This window comes from Bidens hawaiensis, unplaced genomic scaffold (assembly GCF_021521415.1).
Source record: "Bidens hawaiensis isolate Kalapana, Puna unplaced genomic scaffold, B.hawaiensis_p1.1 tig00053242_1, whole genome shotgun sequence".
Classification (NCBI taxonomy): Eukaryota; Viridiplantae; Streptophyta; class Magnoliopsida; order Asterales; family Asteraceae; genus Bidens; species Bidens hawaiensis.
This window is the reverse complement of record NW_027506251.1, coordinates 3,430-23,315: the sequence shown is the minus strand read 5'-3', so window position 1 is coordinate 23,315 and position 19,886 is coordinate 3,430. Positions and strand designations below refer to the sequence as shown.

The 19,886-nt window shown below is 36.9% G+C and overlaps 1 protein-coding gene across 1 annotated transcript; it reads left to right on the top strand.

The window, feature by feature from the left end:
- The first annotated feature begins 224 nt into the window (after window positions 1–224).
- LOC143617242 (tobamovirus multiplication protein 2B-like) lies at window positions 225–4,755 on the top strand. The gene is made up of 5 exons (XM_077089863.1): window positions 225–371; window positions 2,982–3,047; window positions 3,130–3,194; window positions 4,158–4,248; window positions 4,639–4,755. The coding sequence occupies exons 1-5, from the start codon at window positions 225–227 to the stop codon at window positions 4,660–4,662; spliced, it is 393 nt and encodes a 130-aa protein (XP_076945978.1). The 3' UTR covers window positions 4,663–4,755.
- Window positions 4,756–19,886: the final 15,131 nt, after the last annotated feature.

The window sequence follows — 19,886 nt, the reverse complement described above, 5'->3', positions numbered from 1 at the left end:
CTGTCAAGTCGTGATGATACACAAACACCCAGCTTTCGGTTCGATTTGATTACGCATTTTGATTTTTGTGTTGAATTCGAGGACAATCGCATTTTGAACTTTTGTGTTAAATTTATTTGTATTCGATTAAAAGAAAAAAAAAATATAAATGTTTAGCATAATAATAATAATAATATAAATATGTGGATCAAATGATCGGGTTAACTAAGTTTGTTGAGGCACCGATGGAAGCTCCTTCTTCTTCTTCTTCTTCTTCAGCTGGAAGAGGACGCAGACAGAAGTCAAGGGTGGTGGTGACGGATCAAATCTCACAGGCGGTTCTCTCCACCTCTAATCTTATCCGCATCATGCTTCAATCCTCCCCATCTCAGGTACACCACTAATTCTCCTTATCATTATCATACCTTTGATTCAATTAATTAATTTGTCTGCCTTTATCATCCATCAGGACTCCTAATTATGCAATTACCTAACCCTCATGTTTCATTAAGCTTTACTTACTTTATGCAATTACCTAACACCAACACCAACACCAACACCACTTTTTTAATTTCTATAAAACAACAAATCCCTTGAATACCAAACCTGATGTTCCTTCTTGTTCTTTCCTTGAAAGAAAACGATTTTTCCTGACATTCTCCCAATTTCTTTAGTTGCTACTTTAGGACAACATTTTCATTTTCATTTTCATATATAGCAGAAATTCTTATGTTTTTTCTGGTATGTCTATATATATAGACAGGCACACACAGAGGTGAGTTCTACTTTGAGACAAGATTTTGCTTTTTATAACAGAATTTCTTATGTTTCTCTGTAATGTCTATATATGTGTGTTCTATACACACACACACACACGGTTGAGTGCTACTTTGAGACTAGGTTTTGATTTTCATAGGCCTGAAGATAGAAGATTGTTTTATGTTTCTCTGTAATGTATATATATATATGTGTGTGTGTGTGTGTGTACATATATATACACAAATTTATAAACACACATGGGTGAGTGCAAATGGGAATCGTTAAGTAATTAGTGATCGTCTTTGGCCTTTAATTGCGGAATAGACGAGGATGGGATGGTCATGATTCACTGAGTGGAGGAGACAATAAGTGTTCAGATCTCAGCCATTCATTGAAATACGAGACAAGGGCCAAAAGGTGTTCTCTGGTTCCTAATTAGTTAATGTTTATAGGACTGTTCACGAACCGAACCGAACCGAACGCGGGCATGCTCATACTTGGTTTGGTTTGAAAGCGAGCCAAACCGAGCGGATTGAATTTAAAGAAACGAGCGATATCTTTATGCTTGAACTTGGTTTGGTTTTGAAACCGAGCGGCTTGGTTTGGTTTGGTTTTGCTTGATTTCGTACAAAGTTTTCAATTTTAAATTTCTAAAACTTTAAAATATCATTAATTCAGGACTTTCAACTCTAAATTGTCTAAAGTATAAACCTTTAAAATGTATAAAACTCATAGTTAACAACAAAACATATATAAAACGAGTGGCTATTGTTTAAATTTGAACTTTGAATTCAACACAAAAGAGGGAAAGTTTAAAAATATTAAAAAAATAGTATACTTTCATATATATATATATATATACATAAATTTTATATATCATCATCATCGTACTCAGTATATCCCACCAATAGCAATGCTATGGTAGGGTCTGAGGAGGGTAAGATGTAGACAGCCTTACCTCTATCCCATAGGGATAGAGAGGCTGCTTCCGGTGAGACCCCCGGCTCGATAGTAGTTTTGCATCAAGCCTTGGACATAAGGCACATAGCACTCAATCATCGGGACACCGGCTGATCGGTGCATGTGCCCTTGTCTTTCGGCTATCAGCGCCACCACATGATGCCTGATTAACCTTCCGCCACTTTTAACGTTATTTTCACGAGATTAGTAAAATAACGTCAAAATTAGTGCAATTTTACTTTTGCCCACCCGAGGGTTCACACATATATACATTATATGCGCGCACCGCAAGCAGGGCGTAATAAATTTTATATATAAAACTAATAAATAAAAAATAATTCGAGCAAAACGAACCGAACCAAACCGAGCGAGGCTTTGCTCGTGCTTGGATTGCTTTTAAACCGAACCGAGCCGAACGACTCACTTCCAAACCGAGCCGAAATCGAACGTGCACTTTTTGAGCAAAATTCGAGCGAACGACGAACGAGCGGCGAGCGACGAGCAGTTTGGACAGCCCTAAATGTTTATAATTTGAACATCTGTATGTCAACTGTGTGTGTTACGGTTGTCGGTTAGTAAGATAATAATAAGTAGAGGGTCCAATTTGTAAGTGTTGTAATGTTTAGGGTCTGTCGTGTGATACTTAACAATTAACTAACAGTTAGTTGTAGCAAGCTACAGAATGAGAAAAGAGCCATGCAATAACCATAGTTGTTAATAGCGCTCATAGCGAGCACTATAGCAAACAGCGTAGCGTAGTTCTGGATCATCTCTATTTCAGTTTGGCGCCTCAATAGAGGGATTGCAGGTTATTATTACTTTTTTCTGTTTTAATAGAAATAGTGATAATATATACCTGTACAATAGCTGGATTTTATGTTTTTTTTTAATATGCATATATAAACACCATATTTGGTTATAAAATATACATAAAAAGTATTTTTAAAGTTTTCTTCTAGTGTATCGCTAAACATAAAATAAAGCTATTTCATCGCTATCTCTGCCTAGCTTATAGGTAGCTTGTTGCTATTATTTGCTATTCGCTATTAACTATGGTGATAACAATGCTAATGCTAATGCTAATGCTAATGTGTCTGTGTGTGTGTGTTTTATGTAATTATATATCAAATATTGAATATCTTGAGTGTTCTGTCAATGTCATGTGATAACTGATCAATTTTATAGATAAAGCATCAGTAACAGAACTAAGTATCATATTTCATTGTAATTTTCTTTGTGTTGCGTGTTGAGGCGTACAATATTTTTATCTTATTATTTTGCAGGACAATCTTGTGAAGCTTCCTAAAAACCTCTTGGCTAAAGCATCTACCATAAAGAACACTCAGCAGGTCCTAACAGCATTAATTTTTGATACAATACACTGTGTATTAAAAGCTTATATTAGCATGCCATTATTTTCATCTGGTACAGGTCTTGGAGCAGATGCCTGCAGTAATTTCATCCTTGGATGCATACATGGACAATAGCTTACAAAGGTTCTTATCTCCTTATGTATTCTTATCTCCTTATATATTCAAGATATCAAAATTTTTAATATTCATATCAATGACATGTCAAGATTGCTGTATTTTAATTTTTAGTGGACATTGTTTATGTGATTACAATTGTGTCTATTTCTTGATCATAAGGTGTGCATTATTGTTAGAATTTTTTATATAATTTATTTGGTCTAACCCGACCTGCCTAAAAATTTCTTGGGCATTTGAATAGGTATAGTTGCCATTTTATTTATTGTGGATAGTTTTGTAATGAGTGAATTACATGGATGGTCCCTGTTCGGTAGAAAATTTGGATTTCGTTCTTAATTAAAGATAAGAGTTACGGATGTAGTCACCAACAACCTAATTTGCTTTCATAAATGGTCTTTGGTCAAATAAGATTACTATTTTGCCCTTTCTAAAAGTTACACTTTGACCCTTTATTATTTTTACTCCTTTGATAATTACTAATTTACTTTTTTACTCTAAAAAGTAATAAATATACTAATAATAGTAATAGACAATAGGGGTAAAACTGTAATTTCTAAAAGAGTAAACTAGTACAGGGATAGGCTGTTTGGGATTCCTTATTTTTGCTCCTTATGGCTTATGACTTATGAGTTATAAGTTATAAAGTGTTTGGGAAAGTTGAGTTTTGTGAGTGCATAAGGTATAAGTTACAAAATTATAACTTATACCTTATGCCTTAAATAAGGTATAAGGAGGTAAAATAAGGACAATCCCAAACACCCCCAAGTGTAACTTTTAAAAGTGCAAAATACTAATTTTACTTTGGTACCATTTATGAAAGCAATGTTGGTGGTTGGATACTAAATCCGTAGCTTTTAATCTTTATGCAAGTTCTGCATAATTGGCAACGAAGCTATGCAGACGTTGTAAGTAATAAAATTATTAAATGGGTTTTTTGCTTGCAATTGCTAATTTCTTTTATTTTGACAGTGTCGCACATCTTGAAACTGTAACGTGGTTGCTAAGCAACATAGAGAACAACCAGCTCAAGCCATTAACCACTGATCGACTCTCGATAGAGGTAAATGTGCGCATCCAAGACCTCTAAGTTACATTGGTTAAGTTTTATATTAATCGGTTTAAATAATTATCATATATAAATGGAACAGGTCAAATGTGTATATTGTTAATGCATATATCACTTAATCAAAAAATGTAGACTATTATTCTAGGGATATTTTTGTATATCACCCTTAAAGCGTTCATATAATATTATATCTACACAACAAAAATGATAATACCCAATGCACTTGTTTACAAATTATGACTTTCTTTACTCTTATCTTAAAACTTGGAGGTACATGGTTCATATAATAAATTGTATTTTATGAAATTGGTTGATATAGTTTTAGTGTTTTCGGTTGGGTAAATATTCTCTTTTACTGTCTAATTACTTGTTTTTTTTGTCCAGGAACCTAAACCAGACATCATTTGACTTGAGAAGGATAGATACACCATTTGTAAAAAATAAGATTGATGTGAATTTGAAAGTAGAAGATTCTTTCGAATAGTGCTTTAATTCCTTTCATGGGTCATGTTGTGCTGTGTGAAAATCAACAGGTCAGTTACTCAGTTAGATAACATACAAAATAGGAAATTCGACATCAATTAAATAAATCGAAGACCTTATAGAAAACAAACCAGATTCATGGATGGAGTTACAGATGGCGGCAACGTCAATAAAACATCTGAAAATACCCTTTTTTGAACTATTAACTTTTATGAACAAACCAACGCCAACTAGAGATGATCAAAAAAACCGGTTCCTGGAACCGAACCGGTGGAACCGAATCTGATTCAACCCGTTTTTTGTAGGAACCGGACCCTATCTGATTCAACCCGATGATCCGTGACCGGTTCTTGCATTTCTGAGTGGGGGCGGGTAGGAACCGGAACCGAACCGGAACCGGTTAGGAACCGGTTCCGGATCGGTTAGGAACCGGTTCCATCCGGAACCGGTTCCTAACCGGTTCTAGCCGTTGGATCGAGTATAGCCGTTGGAAATCGTTTTTTTGGCCGTTTTTTGACCGTTGGGGTCAAAAATAGCCGTTTTTTTGGCTCCCCCAAGCACCCCACTACTAGTATAAATAGGTATTTGGTGTCATGGGTTCATCACAACACTCAAAACGCAAACCCGAACGCAAAAAAATACAAAAAAACGCTATTACAACGTTTTGAGTTCTCTAATCTCTTGTTTTCTCTTCTTCTATATTAATATTTGTTGTTATGGCTGCCTCACAATCATCGGTTGGTCAAGGTTCCCACGCCGAACCAAGTTTCGTTCGTATTGTACCTCATAATCGTAATCAAGAGATTTGGTGCAATTGGGATTTGGTTGAATTGAGTGACCATTCATTGAAGGCTCGGTGCAAGTTTTGTGGGGTTTATTTAAACCCACTTTCGAATTCAAATTTGAAGAAACACATCGAAAAACCGTATTGCAAGGCGTTGAAAAAGAACGTCGATTCGCAACAAACGCAAATGGATAGTGAAGGCGGAATATTTACATACCAAATTGATCGAGTTCAAGATTGTATGGCGAAGTTTGTGATTCAAGAAGCTTTGCCGTTTAGCCACTTCGACAACCCTCGCTTAACCGCCATGATTCGAGATACGCTTCAACCACAATACACTCACGTAAGTCGTCATACTCTTAAACGTTATTGTTTAAAATTGTGGAAGAAGGCCAAAGAGGTACTAATTGCATATTTTGAAAATATAAATACGGGAATAAACTTAACTAGTGATGTTTGGTCGGCTCCACATGGTCTACCCGAATCTTATCTTTGTGTCACCGCTCATTGGGTAGACCCGTCATCGTGGGAAATGATGAAACGCACCATTGCTTTCGAACTCTTTGAGTATCCACATACGGGAGATAATTTGTTTGAAATTTTAGATTATGTTATAAAAAATTATAAACTAGAAAATAAAATATTTTCAATGGCATTTGATAACGCGTCGAATAATACATCGGCGGTTGATAAATTAAAATTAAAATATACGCCGATTTGCAATGGTGTATTTTTTCACTCAAGGTGTGTTGCACATATCATTAATTTAATCGTGCAATACGGACTTGCTTCTGATGAGGTTACATCGGTTATAAACGATTTTAGACTAATGATACATGAAGTTTTTAAGAAAAGTAAAAAAAGACAAATGGAATATAGAAAATTTTGTAAAGATACGGGAAGAAAAGCTTTGGGAGCTAATTGGGATGTACCTCATCGATGGAATTCCACTTGCATAATGTTTCAAAGTGCTTTGGAACAAAGAGAAACTTTACAAATGTTTCATTCTAGTCTTGCCGAGAATGATTTGGCAATCCCCTTTTCAAATGGGAAATTATCAATGACTTATCGACTTTTCTTGAAGTTTTTAAAACATCAACTACGAAACTATCGGGAACGTATTATCCGACAAGTCCCTTGGTTCTTTCGGAGTTATTTTTAATGGTTAACAATCTTAAAGAATTTGAAAATAAAAGTCCAATGTTTTCAAACATCATATTACCAATGAAGTTTAAATTAAAAAAATACTTTCTTGAATTGCCACCGGTTTTTACTTGCGCCGCCGCTTTAAACCCAATGTTAAATGTTACGGGGGTTGAATGTGTGATAGACGAAATTTTTTCAGCCTTAGATATGCATGAAATTGACCCAAACTTTTCAACAGAGGCAAAAAATTATTTTAACTTGAATTTTAAATTTATGTATGACTTTTATTTAAATAAATATGGGTCAAACATACACATGCCTATGCCGGGGGGGTCTTCATCAAGTTCAAGTGCTACTAGAGTACGAGATCCCATGATTAGCCTTATGAACACCGTTCGCAACGTAACGGCTAAAAAACAAAGGGGTAACACCCCTTCAAGCGAACTAGGAAGGCATAGTGCAAATGATTACTCTACCGGTTTATCCGAAGAGGAATATGGCACTTTTTGATGTTTTGGCTTGGTGGAAGGTAAAGGAAACCGAGTTTCCGATTCTTGCCACCATGGCCCGTGATTTACTAACCGTCCAAGCTTCTACGGTAGCTTCGGAATCCGCTTTTTCTCTTAGTGGCAGGGTAATATCGGTGAGAAGAACAAGACTAAATTCGGAGTCGGTGGAGATGTGCATTTGCTTAAAGGATCACTTGGACTCAATCGATCGTATTCAACACGTAACCACTCTCGAAGATGAAACACCACTTGATGTTCGAGTGCACGACGAACAAGAAGGCATTTCTACAAGTAATTCCGAGGAAGAAGTCGCCGCTCAATAATTACGACGAACAAGAAGGCTTTTCTAGAAATAATATGTCACAACTTTATATTTATAAGTTTAATGTTTTGTTAGTTTGTTTTTGAAAATTTTAAAACATGTAACCTTTTTTTTTTGAACTTCTTAAAGTAAATAAAATGAATTTTATGTTAATTGTTTTTTTTATTTTTAATGTTATACAAATACGAATCGTAGTTTAGAATCCAAATCGCAAACGAAAAACGAAAAAAAAATTTTTTTACACTGTAACCGGTTGAAACCGGTTACAGTACAGGAACCGGTTTAGGAACCGGTAAGAACCAGTTAGATAGGTTAGGAGTCCGAGGGTGGGAGAACCGGTTCGGTTCCCTAACCGGTTCGAGCCTGGAACCGGTTTAAAATGGGGTTTTGAATATAGGAACCGGTTAGGAACCGGTTCCGGTTCCTAGTCCCAAACCGTTTTGAACATCTCTAACGCCAACAACACGCCAAACACCCACAAGACAAAATTACACTAATTCGACCATTCCATCGATTTAAACTTAGACCTACATTAGAAACTCTATAAAATAATACACTTTGAACCACCAAAATTTATTAACTAAAATAGTTATTAATTAATCAATTAATTAATAATTAATAATTTATATATTAATTAATATTTTATTAATTTATAGTAGAATACTTAGTTTACAAATATCTTTCAAGCTTCCACTTAATTATTGTATACAATGCATGCATATCAAATGAACGGCCCAATTTGAAAGAAACCTTCAATCTCTCACCTAATTATGCTTCTTGTGTTTAATGTATCACTTTATGGACATTAAAAATATTTCTTGTTGAACTATGAGAAAACAACACCAGAAGTTCTTACTATGTTAAGGAAAATTAGAGACGAGATTCAAGGGCAAATTGATTTCAACAAAAAACAAAAGACAATTGAGTCATTCTTCAAGAAACCTTCATAAATCATTAATGTAATATGCTATATATAAGGAATTATTAATGTATATTTTATATGAGGTCTAAAGAAATTATCAAAAATATATTATCTTATAATTTTAGCGAATTATTAATTTAGCACCATATCCCCGAGTCGGGACCGGCAAAAAATATTATCTTAGAGAGTTTATTAAATAATCGAGTATTAATTTATCGAGTTTCAACTGTATCTTTAAACCATAGAAAGTAGAGCGATTTTATATCTAATATCACCTTTTAATTTCTCGTTTTTCATATACTTCAAGAAGTTATAATAATTATCCCATGAAACCTCTTTTTCTATGCATCTGAGCTTAATGGTATTGTGAAGCTCGATTAAATAATTAAAAATCCAAAATATAAAATAACTATTATTTAGCCCTGCGTTGCGGCGGGAGCATAAAAACATGTTAAAAGTAACCCTTGAAAACTTTTATCGAATCTGTATCTTAAAGGGGCAACGTTTCATCAAACACATATTTTAAAAGGGAGAACCGGAGCCGCTCTTTGTTACAGGTCTTTTAAAACGAACGAAAAATACATGTAAAAACGTTCAACCACACACAAGTGTTACGTCGTGTTAACGTGCAAAAATTAAATCGAAACATAAAACATAGAAAAATAGAGTTAAGTGTCATTTTAGTACCTATGGTTTGACCACTACGCAACTTTAGTACATATTTTTTATTTTGTGCAAATGGCGACCTCAGTTTCATAAAACTTGCATTTTTAGTACTTTTTTTTCTAACTCAGTCTATTTTTTTCGTTAAGTCGGGGATAATTTGTTAACCTCATTATTTTCTTTGTTTTTTTCTATTTTTTTAAACGTTTATATCTTGTACACCCTAAATCCTCAAATCATAACATCAAAATCCAAATCTTAAATCCCCAAACCCTTTCTCCAGATCATCATCATTTGTAACAACCTTAACCGTCGACCTTCTTTCTTTAATGGTCTCCTGCCGGCGAGCCTCCACGATTTCCTCCTCGAGATGGGTAAACCCTACCTTCAAGCTAGCATACTTCTTCATCTTCATCGGAATGTTGTCATCTGATTTAGTCCTATCGTGACCGCCATTCTTCAGCCCGTTGTACACCTCATCCAAACACTCGAACTTCTTGGTGTTCTCTTCTCCGGATGTATTTGGATCAAAATTAAACAACGCGACTCCGTAGGTGCGAAGATCGTCGGGATCATAACCGGCTATATGGGTTTCAACAAAAAATCAATTGTCGGCGTGTATTGGATTTGGGTTTGCGGAATCATAACGTGTCGTCGGAGTTTCACCGGAAAACTGACTAGCGGCGGCGGAGGTGGCGGTGGCACCGACGTGTATTGGATCTGGGTTTGTGGAGTAGAAGTCAAAATGTTGGTAATCGAAAGGCTGATTGAATACATGTTGTGTACTTCTAACGAATCGATGATTGATGAAGGAAAAAGGGTTTGTGGATTTAGGGTTTGAATTGATGTTATGATTTGGGAATTTAGGGTTTACAAGATATAATCGTTAAAAGAAAAGAAAATAACGAAGTTACCAAATTATCCCTAACTTAACGGAAAAAGTAGACGGAGTTAAAAAAAATACTAAAAATGCAAGTTTTTTGAAACTGAGGTAGCCCTTTGCACAAAATAAAGAATGGGTACTAAAGTTGCGTAGTTGGCCAAACCGCATGTACTAAAATGGCTCTTAACTCAAATATAACTAAGTCAACTTAGGACCCGCGTGTTGCGACTGGTTGTTAAAGGGGGGAATACGTAAAACGTTGAACCACACGCCGTGACGCCCCTCATTCTCACGTTAACTCCGTTAAGCCAAACTTCGTTATCTTACACATCATGCGTAACATTTATACAAGTCAATAATGAGTCACACACATTAGTCCGTCAGTGCACGTTGGTGATTAATGTCGAATCGAATATGTTTAAATAACATAAATTCAGATATAATTGTTATGTGCTAAATGATTTTATGTGTTACACGATTTAGTAAATTATGCGCTCTTAACATTCTATCAGCTATTATATAATACCTCAAGCATAGGTTTATAATAGTATCTATGTGAAATTACATGCTAAATGATTATGTGTTTAGTTCGTTGCTTGTTGTGTGACACTTCGATCAATTGCGCGTATACCCCGGCTTAGGGCCTAGTTGTATAACCAATAGTTGGTACCTGTTTTGTAAATACATCAGAGTTGCGGTTTATTTTAGGGGAAGACTTTGGTTATAATAAAATATTAATTTATTTGAAAATTTGTTGGATAACAATACCCGAGTATTTGATTTATAAATCATGTTTAAATCTTGTTTATAATATTTTAATAATTTAAAACTGAGCCATCTCTACCCTACGAGCGTCTATCTTCATGAATGACTATAATTCATTGCTACATGTACTAACATGTTTCCCTGTAATGTGGGGAAAATACGTCAGCTATATGCTGGTGAACACGTATGACTCTATAAAACTTTTTGAATGACGGTTACAATACAAACATAGTTTTCTTGACAAACTCAGCGGAAGTATTTCTACTTCCGGTATATGTACCACCTCCCAACACGCACACTTATTATGTTCTTCGAGTCACGTAGCCCTTAACGGAGAACTAGTCATGACTGTTAGCCTGCGACCACGTAGCCTTTGACTTATTTAGGCTGAACAGTTATGTTTGGATCCAGACACATGCGTATTCGATCTGAGTTGATTTTATTTTCTACTTTGTATTATTACGTTTTTGAGATCACGTAATCTCATGTAAACGTTGACTGACTCTTTAAGACAAAACACCCGTTCATCTTATCGAGTATAAATATGTTTTGACTGATTGAAAAGGTTAACGTATTCATCTGTATCGTCGGTGTGCGTTTGAAACCTTGACTGTGAATGATTGATTGATTATTAACCTATAACAAAATCTAACTATCTATATAATTGCATACCATAAAATCCTAGGTGTCGCTCTCAGGTTGTTCCCCCATTCTCTAGAGCCACTAGATGAGGCGTCTCATGCATTTAGCCTGAATTCGCAGGTATGGGTCTCACCAAACCCGTATAGTCTTTATATGGTTTATAACATCTCATTTATTTGTAAAACTATTTCATAATCAAACAATAATTTTCATGGGTCATGGGTCTCACCAAAATCGGATAACCCTCAAACGGGTTATAACATCTCATTTATTTGTAAAATAACCCCTTAATCATCAAAGAATAATTTTCACGGGTTATGGGTCATACCAAACTCTAATAGCCCTCAAATGAGTTATAAGATCTAATTTATAGATAAACACTTTCATCATCAAAACCTAATTGTATTTATCTGTGTTACATGTTCTCTGTTGCTGATCTATCATCTCCATTGTCGGTTAACTTCTGATACTACCCACCATTGTCAACTACATCAACGCCCCTTTTTTTTCATTAGACAAATATTTGTATTCATGTTTGTACATTTAAAAAAATCAACATGCTCGTGTTCGTTTATGTTTGTTAATTAAAAATCTAAAAAACCTAAACATCTCAACTGAAAAAACCCAGACGTTAAAAAGTATAATAACAAACTAATATTTATGTATTAAATTTAAAACAGAACTACGTTAAAAAATAAAATAAATCATCATAAAATAGCAAAACGATTAAAAACAAAACTTTAAATAAACTCCCGTAACACGGGAGGATCAAACTAGTAGGTTTATATAAATGTCACACCCCCATCTTAAGCCTAGGAGTGCGACCAACAGTTGATACCACATTTGTAAATGAATCAGAGTTGCGAGTTAATGCGGAAGACTTTTATAAAATATGTGGATTTAAGTTATAAATATTTACAACACAAAAGATGAGATGAATGTCTCATATAAGTTTACTTGTTTATAGTTTTACAAAAATCACCATTCATTAACAATTTAAGTTTAACAAAATATCCGAGCCATCGGATTCTTGAGCACTTCGCTTCCACGAGCTCTATTCTTGATTACTTGCAAAATGTTAGAAAATACGTCAGCAACGAATGCTGGTGAATATGCTGACGCTAAAAATATTTTCTTTACTTGATCACCCCTCGAGACTACGTAGGTCTTGACCCATCATTGCGTAGGAATAACCAAGTTAAAATAATACAATTCATAAACTCAAGTCTCTACACTCGGTTCCCCCAGCAAACACCGCATCGTTCGACTAGTTGAGTGCCTATACGTATACACAAGGTCATACTCCCCGCAGGCGAGCGTAATTGTGACCAGGTGTGATGTGCCCATCACATATGTAAGGATCCAGACAAACGTACACGATAGCCTAAGGCCAGTGTTTATACTCTTGTTTATAAATGTTTTAGAGACACTTAGTCTCATGTAAAGTTTTTCATATAACACATTGACTCATTTGAAAACAAGTTTGTAAAAAGTTGGGGTTTATTCACCTTTTCAATTTGGGTCGGCTTCAAACACCGTCTAAGGGTCTTTCCCGTTGCTATCTCGCACCTATAGTATGAGTATAACCATTTGTTAGTCGGATATACAATCCGGCTTAAGACCTTTAGTCTTATTTTATAAACTTTACCTCGATGAACCTTTAGTTTAAAATATCTTTTACTTTAAAACCTTTAGTTAAAAGGTAATATTATAAACCTTTAGTTTATTTATAAAACCCTACGTTTCTTCTTCTCTAAGAAACGTATTATTTTCTTTTCTTTATTATTTAAGAATAGTTATTTATCCCTTAAATAATATTTCTATAACAAAGAATCAAGTATATATAATCACACACACACACACACACACACACACACACACACACACATATATATATATATATATATATATATATATATATATATCTTTATTCATAATGTCTTTGTTTTATTTTTCTTTGTTATATATTTTCTTTTTTATTTTATCAAGGTATCGAGTATAACTTCGACTTAAGGTCTAAGCTTTTATAATATTTTATTATTATTTTATTCGGGAATTATGCCTACCTTTACTCGGCTTATAAACCATAAATACTTGAGCAACACTCCAACAACGTTTCACCTTCTTTATCTTCTTGTTCAACTTCTCTTCTCGTCACTTTTCGTTGGCACACAAACCTAAGAACGCCAATACTTTATCCTTCGTCGGCACGCTTAATCATCATGACATTGAGGATGGCAAACTCTATCTTGGTTGATACGTCGGTGGAAAGTGGTATGAACAACGAGGGAATGACACGATAATCGAGGAATCGGGGCACGGTTTTCGAGGTGGATCGATGGGATGGAACATGGGTCTTAGAGAGATTTTAGTGAGAGAGTGGAATAGCTTATTTGGGATGAAAAATGCAAAGACCCGGACTTCCTATTTATAGGCAAAATTTTGGGACCCATAGCGATACGCGATGACCCTCTGGCTGAGCCCGTCGCGTATCGCGACGTATGCTTAGCCAGTCACCACGTAGACCTGCCACGCTGGTGACACGTGGCAGGCGTTGTGCCACGTTGCGACACGTGGCGGACGTGCTGCCACGGCGTGACACGTGGCGACCGTTGTGCCACGTGTTGACCGACACGTGCCTCTGTGTCAGACAACCTATCACGATACGCGATGGGTCTCTTTTCTGATCCATCTCAGGAAAACAGAATTTTCGTTTTGAACCCTAAGGTTTGGATTTTGACATTTTAAGTCCTTTGACTTTGGAAACTTGATAAATTGAACCCGATATTTTCAAGATGTTACATCCTCCCCACCTTGAAATAAATCTCGTCCTCGAGATTGCTTCTTTAGAATAGATAGAGGTATTTCTTTTTCATTTCGGAATCAAGTTTCCATGTAAACTCGGGCCCTCTTCTTGAGTCCCATTTTACCTTTACAATTTTCAATGTTCTTCTTTTTAATTTCTTTGTTTTCGAATCTTCAATTTGAATTGGACGTTCTGCGAATTTTAAGTTTTCATTTATTTCGACATCTTTTAATGGCATAGCTAAAGATTCATCGGTTAAACATTTACGCAGATTCAAAACGTGGAATACATCGTGTATCCCTTGCATTTCCTCGGGTAGTCGCAATCGATATGCAACAGTACCAATTCGTTCAAGTACCTCTAAGGGTCCAACGAATCGAGGACTTAACTTTCCTTTCTTGCCGAAACAAACTACGCCTTTCCATGGCGAGACTTTTAATAGAACCTTGTCACCAACATTAAACTCCAATGGCTTACGACGGATGCCGGCGTAACTCTTTTGGCGGTCACGTGCCGTCTTATGTCGTTCTCGGATTTGAAGAACTTTGTCGGTGGTTTCATGGACTATCTTGGGTCCAGACAATTGATTGTCTCCGGCTTCAGACCAGCACACGGGCGTTCTACATTTACGACCATATAATGCCTCGAATGGTGCAGCTTAAATGCTTGTGTGATAACTATTGTTATATGAGAATTCCATTAGGGGTAAGTGGTCATCCCAACTTCCACCTAAGTCAATTACACAAGCGCGGAGCATGTCTTCCAACGTTTGAATTGTCCTTTCACTTTGCCCATCAGTTTGTGGATGATAGGCGGTGCTAAGGTTTAGCTTGGTGCCTAAGGCTTGTTGGAATATTTTCCAGAAGTGAGACGTAAAACGACTGGCTCGATCAGAGATTATAGATAGTGGTACTCCATGTAAAGCAACGATGTTGTTCACATAGATTTGCGCTAGTATATCCATTGAGTATGACTCATTGATAGGTATAAAGTATGTGGACTTTGTTAATCGATCCACAATAACCCATATGGCATTATGTTGTCGAGTCGTTTTCAGGAGATTGGTGATAAAATTCATGGTTATTAACTCCCACTTCCATACAGGAAGTTCGGTTGCTGAAGCAGTCCCGAAGGCTTTTGGTGTTCAGCCTTGATCTTTAAACAAGTTAAACATTTCGCCACATGCGAAGCGATGTCCTTTTTCATCCCATTCCACCAGTAGTTTGGTTTGAGATTTTGATACATTTTGTCACTACCGGGGTGCATCATGTATTTGGACTTATGAGCTTCATTTATTATCTTTTCATGCAAGTCCCCAATGATTGGTACCCAAATCCGGTTTCCCATTCTAAGGATACCTTCGTCACCTTTGACTAGCGAGTCAATGGTTCCGTTACGTTTCTCGTCGGAGATCTTGTTTTCGCTGATCGCTTGAGTTTGAGCGGATTTGATTTGTTCATTGAGATCTATATGAAGTTCTAGTCTTAACGCTCAGACTCTTTTTGGCTTTTCATGTTCCTTACGACTTAAGGCATCGGCCACAACGTTGGCTTTGCCTTCAAGGTAAACGAACTCGCAGTCGTAGTCGTTAATAGTTACCATCCATCGTCGTTGGTGCATGTTAAGCTCGTGTTGATCGAAGATGTGCTTTAAACTTTTATGATCAGTATACACGATAAATTTTATTCCGTAGAGATAGTGTCTCCATATCTTAAGTGTAAAGATTATGGCGCCTAACTCTAGATAGTGAGTTGTGTAATTCATTTCGTGCACCTTGAGTTGACGAGAGGCATAAGCGATTACTTTCTTTCGTTGCATTAGTACGCATCCTAAGCCGGAATGAGAAGCGTCACTAAAGACAACGAAATCTTCGGTACCTTCTGGCAAGGCCAGTATAGGTGCTTGGGTAAGCTTTTGTTTGAGTATATCGAATGCCTCTTGTTGTTTTGTTCCCCATTCATATTTGATATTTTTTCGAGTTAGAGAAGTTAGGGGAACGGCTATACGGAAGACATTTTCAATGAACCTTCGATAATAGCCGGCCAAACCCACGAAACTTCGGATCTCGGTTGGCGATTTTGGAATTTCCCACTTCGAGATGGCTTCGATTTTAGTGGGATCGACTTGAATACCATTCACATTTATGATATGCCCAAGAAATTGCACTTCGTGCAACCAGAACTCGCATTTTGAGAACTTGGCGTACAATTTCTCGGCTCTAAGTATTTCAAGTAAGGTTCGAAGGTGAATTTCATGATCAACCTTAGACTTAGAATAAATAAGTATGTCGTCGATGAATACCATAACAAATTTATCCAAGTAAGGTTTACAGATTCGATTCATCATGTCCATAAATGCGGCCGGCGCATTAGTAAGTCCAAATGGCATAACGGTGAACTCATAATGGCCATACCTTATTCGGAACGCGGTTTTTGGAATATCCTCAGATTGGACTTTGAGTTGATGGTAACCAGAACGAAGATCGATTTTGGAAAAGAAACTTGCACCTTGGAGTTGGTCAAAAAGATCATCGATTCGAGGGAGTGGATAACGATTCTTAGTTGTGATTTTGTTCAATGCTCGATAGTCGATTCACATACGCATGGATCCATCATTCTTCTTGACAAAAAGTATTGGCGCTCCCCATGGCGATGAGCTTGGTCAAATGAAACCTTTTTCTAGTAGTTCGTCGAGTTGTTCTTTAGTTACTTCATCTCAGTCTGCACTAAGAGATACGGAGCTTTGGCGATCAGAGCAGTACCGGGAATAAGATTGATCCTAAACTCTACTTCACGATCGGGAGGAATTCCACGAAGTTCATCAGGAAAGACATCAGAAAAGTCGGAGACTATAGGTACGTCCTTTATCTCCTTTGGTTTAGATTCTTTAGTGACGTAGGCCATGAATGCTAGGCATCCTTGATTCAAACATTTGTTAGCCCTAATCATGGAAATTATGCTAACTTGACCAGCGTCTTTGTTCCCTTCAATTCGAGTGGTTCGTTTATCAGGGGCTTGAAGTTCGACAGTTTTGCTATTGCAAATGATACGAGCATGGTTGTTGGATAACCAATCCATACCAAGTACAATATCAAAACCAACAAGAGTCATTGGTAAAAGTTGAATAGGCAGAATATAACCAGCTAAGAGAATTTTTCCATTTTCAAGGGCTTCGGAGATTTTGACTATTTCACCGCTAGCAGTCTCGACGCTTAGAGATTTATTTAGTTTTGTTAAAGGTTCGTTTAATAGACTACAAAAGCTATATTCTATAAAACTTAAATTGGCACCCGAATCAAACAAAACTCTAACATAGGTGTCGTTGACTAGAAACGTACCGGTGATGGTTTCCGGCATGTCAGCGGCCTTTTTCGCGTCAAGGACGAAGACTCTTGCGTTTCCCTTTTTGTTTTGACCACTTCCACCCGCACCACCAGTCGTGGGTTTGTTCTTTGGGCACTCGAAGCTTAGATGCCCCTATCTCCTTGCAGTTACAACATGTCATTTTGTTCTTCCAGTAGTCAGTAGTTGCATGGACAGGTTTTTGACAAGACTCACTGACTATTGATGAAACGTGTCTGCATTGCCCTCGGTGACGCTTTCTACAAATCTTACAAAATGGTGCATTTGAATTAAATCCGGTTCAGCTTTGATTTGCACCCTGCCTTTGAAGTGGGTGCTTCCCCCTGCCTTTGAAGTGGGTGCTTCCCCCTGTTCTCCCTTGATTGTTGGTTGTTGCCACTTTCTTGTCTTCCTCTTTGTTGCGGACAAGGCCGCCCATAAGATATCCAGCTAACTCCATCGTGGAGTCGGTTGTTTGAGGAAGATGAGACCTCACCATATCGCGGATTTCCCGCGGCAATCCCCATATATATCATGTGACTTTACTGGACTCGGGGTAACCAGCTGGGGAACCAGGCGATAGTACTCATGAAACTTGGTGTTGTATTCTCAAAGATTTGTCCCTACGACCTTATGGTTAAGAAACTTAGTTTGGATTTGGTCGGTTTCATGCATTGGACAAAATTTCGCCATTATCATTGCCTTGAATTCTTCCCATGTAAGGTTGTACAGTTCTTGACGTCCTTTTCTTAATATCTGTGTGTTCCACCATTTCAATGCTTCACCTCTGAACATCTGAGCGGAGTATTGTATCATCTCTTGATTCGAACACTTGCTTATAATAACGATTGATTCCATCTCCTCGAGCCATCTAACAGTCGTGATAGCTCCCTTATCTCTATAAAACTCCTTTGGCCCAAAATACTTGAAATCTTTGAACGAGCAGCCACCAATGTTCAATTTCTTATAGTCTTGACGGATTCCACCATCATCATTCGATTCGTGAACACTCTCCTCAACACGAGATGGTTTTGCTCGGGATTTAACGTATTTACGCGAGAGTTCAACGGATTGAGAATGTTTAGAGTGTTTAGATTGAGATCTTGCAATAGATTCTTCCCTAACCACTTCTGTAATCATTCTTTGTAATTGATTCATATATTTATCAGGAATTGGTTCTTCTTGTTCTTTCTAGGGTTTTTTCCCTTTTTCTTTTCTTTTGTCAGCTTCTTTTCGAGAAGCTTCATGATTATTACTTGATTGAGACATTATCTTTTTTTTTCAACTTTTCTTTATCTAAAATTTTAACAAATTTCTTTTCTTAAAATACATATTTCATTTATTTCACATTATATATATATCATAACATGATATATATATATATATATTTATTTTTACAACTTCATATGTATATCTTTTACTTGATATACATATATACCTATTCTTATTACACATACTATTTCACATTACAGAGATTACATTCACACATAGACATATCTTACAACAACATCACACACACTTTCGTCACATCTCTTATCTTCAATCCTTCATAAACTTTCTCACCACCTTGGTTAACTTGTTGGATTTCCGAAGAAGCATCTCTCCTATCTTCTTCTTTTTCTTCCATCCACGGCTATCTTCTTTCTCAATTCATCCGTTTCATGCAAGGCTCGATCTAGACGCTCCTCCTGTGACTGAGGGATGTCATTGGGATATCCGTAGCGGGGTGGCGGATCACGGTACCCCATCATGACTATGTCGAAATGGTTTTTCGGGTCCGGATATGGAGATTTAGTCACATCGGATTGGTAGTTGAAGAAAGCTTCGACAGCCTCGTTCTGCTCCCGGATTTCATTTTCTTGATCTTCAATTGATGGGATCTTGCCTTGAAACGGTGGGAAGCTTGATGGTGCTTTGCCTTTGAGTTCTTGAAGAAATTGCATGTAGGGGTCAACAGATCTATAACTTGGGTTTTGGTAAGAGAATGGTTCTTCCATCGGCGTTGTCACCTCATTCGGATTATCAGGGTATTCCTCCTCCGGATCTTCTTCTGTTTCTTCTTCTTCCGGATCCTCTTCTTCCGAGTCCTCTTCATCCATTAATTGAGCAGTATCCTTTGATATCGCGGGCATGCGAAAAGTCTTGTACGGCATCATCACACTCATTTTGGGTTTGCGAGATGATACTTCTTTGTTGAGACGGTAGTCGACAGAATCCTTGGTAGAGGTTCCGGTATGCCATCTTTGCTGATCTGAGTGACATTGCATCCAATCTGATGAGGGAGATCTTGGTTCCTCTTTGATCGGCCGGTTGGAGAGAAAAGCGTATGAAGGGTGGTGAGGATTCGGTGGTAGGTATATTGGAAC

Bases quoted from the DNA above. Each gene is read 5' to 3' on its own strand.
- LOC143617242 (XM_077089863.1), top strand. From the start codon at position 225: ATGGAAGCTCCTTCTTCTTCTTCTTCTTCTTCAGCTGGAAGAGGACGC. The intron at 3,195-4,157 runs GTTCTTATCTCC...TTATTTTGACAG, and splicing joins ATGGACAATAGCTTACAAAG to TGTCGCACATCTTGAAACTG. The intron at 4,249-4,638 runs GTAAATGTGCGC...TTTTTTGTCCAG, and splicing joins CTGATCGACTCTCGATAGAG to GAACCTAAACCAGACATCAT.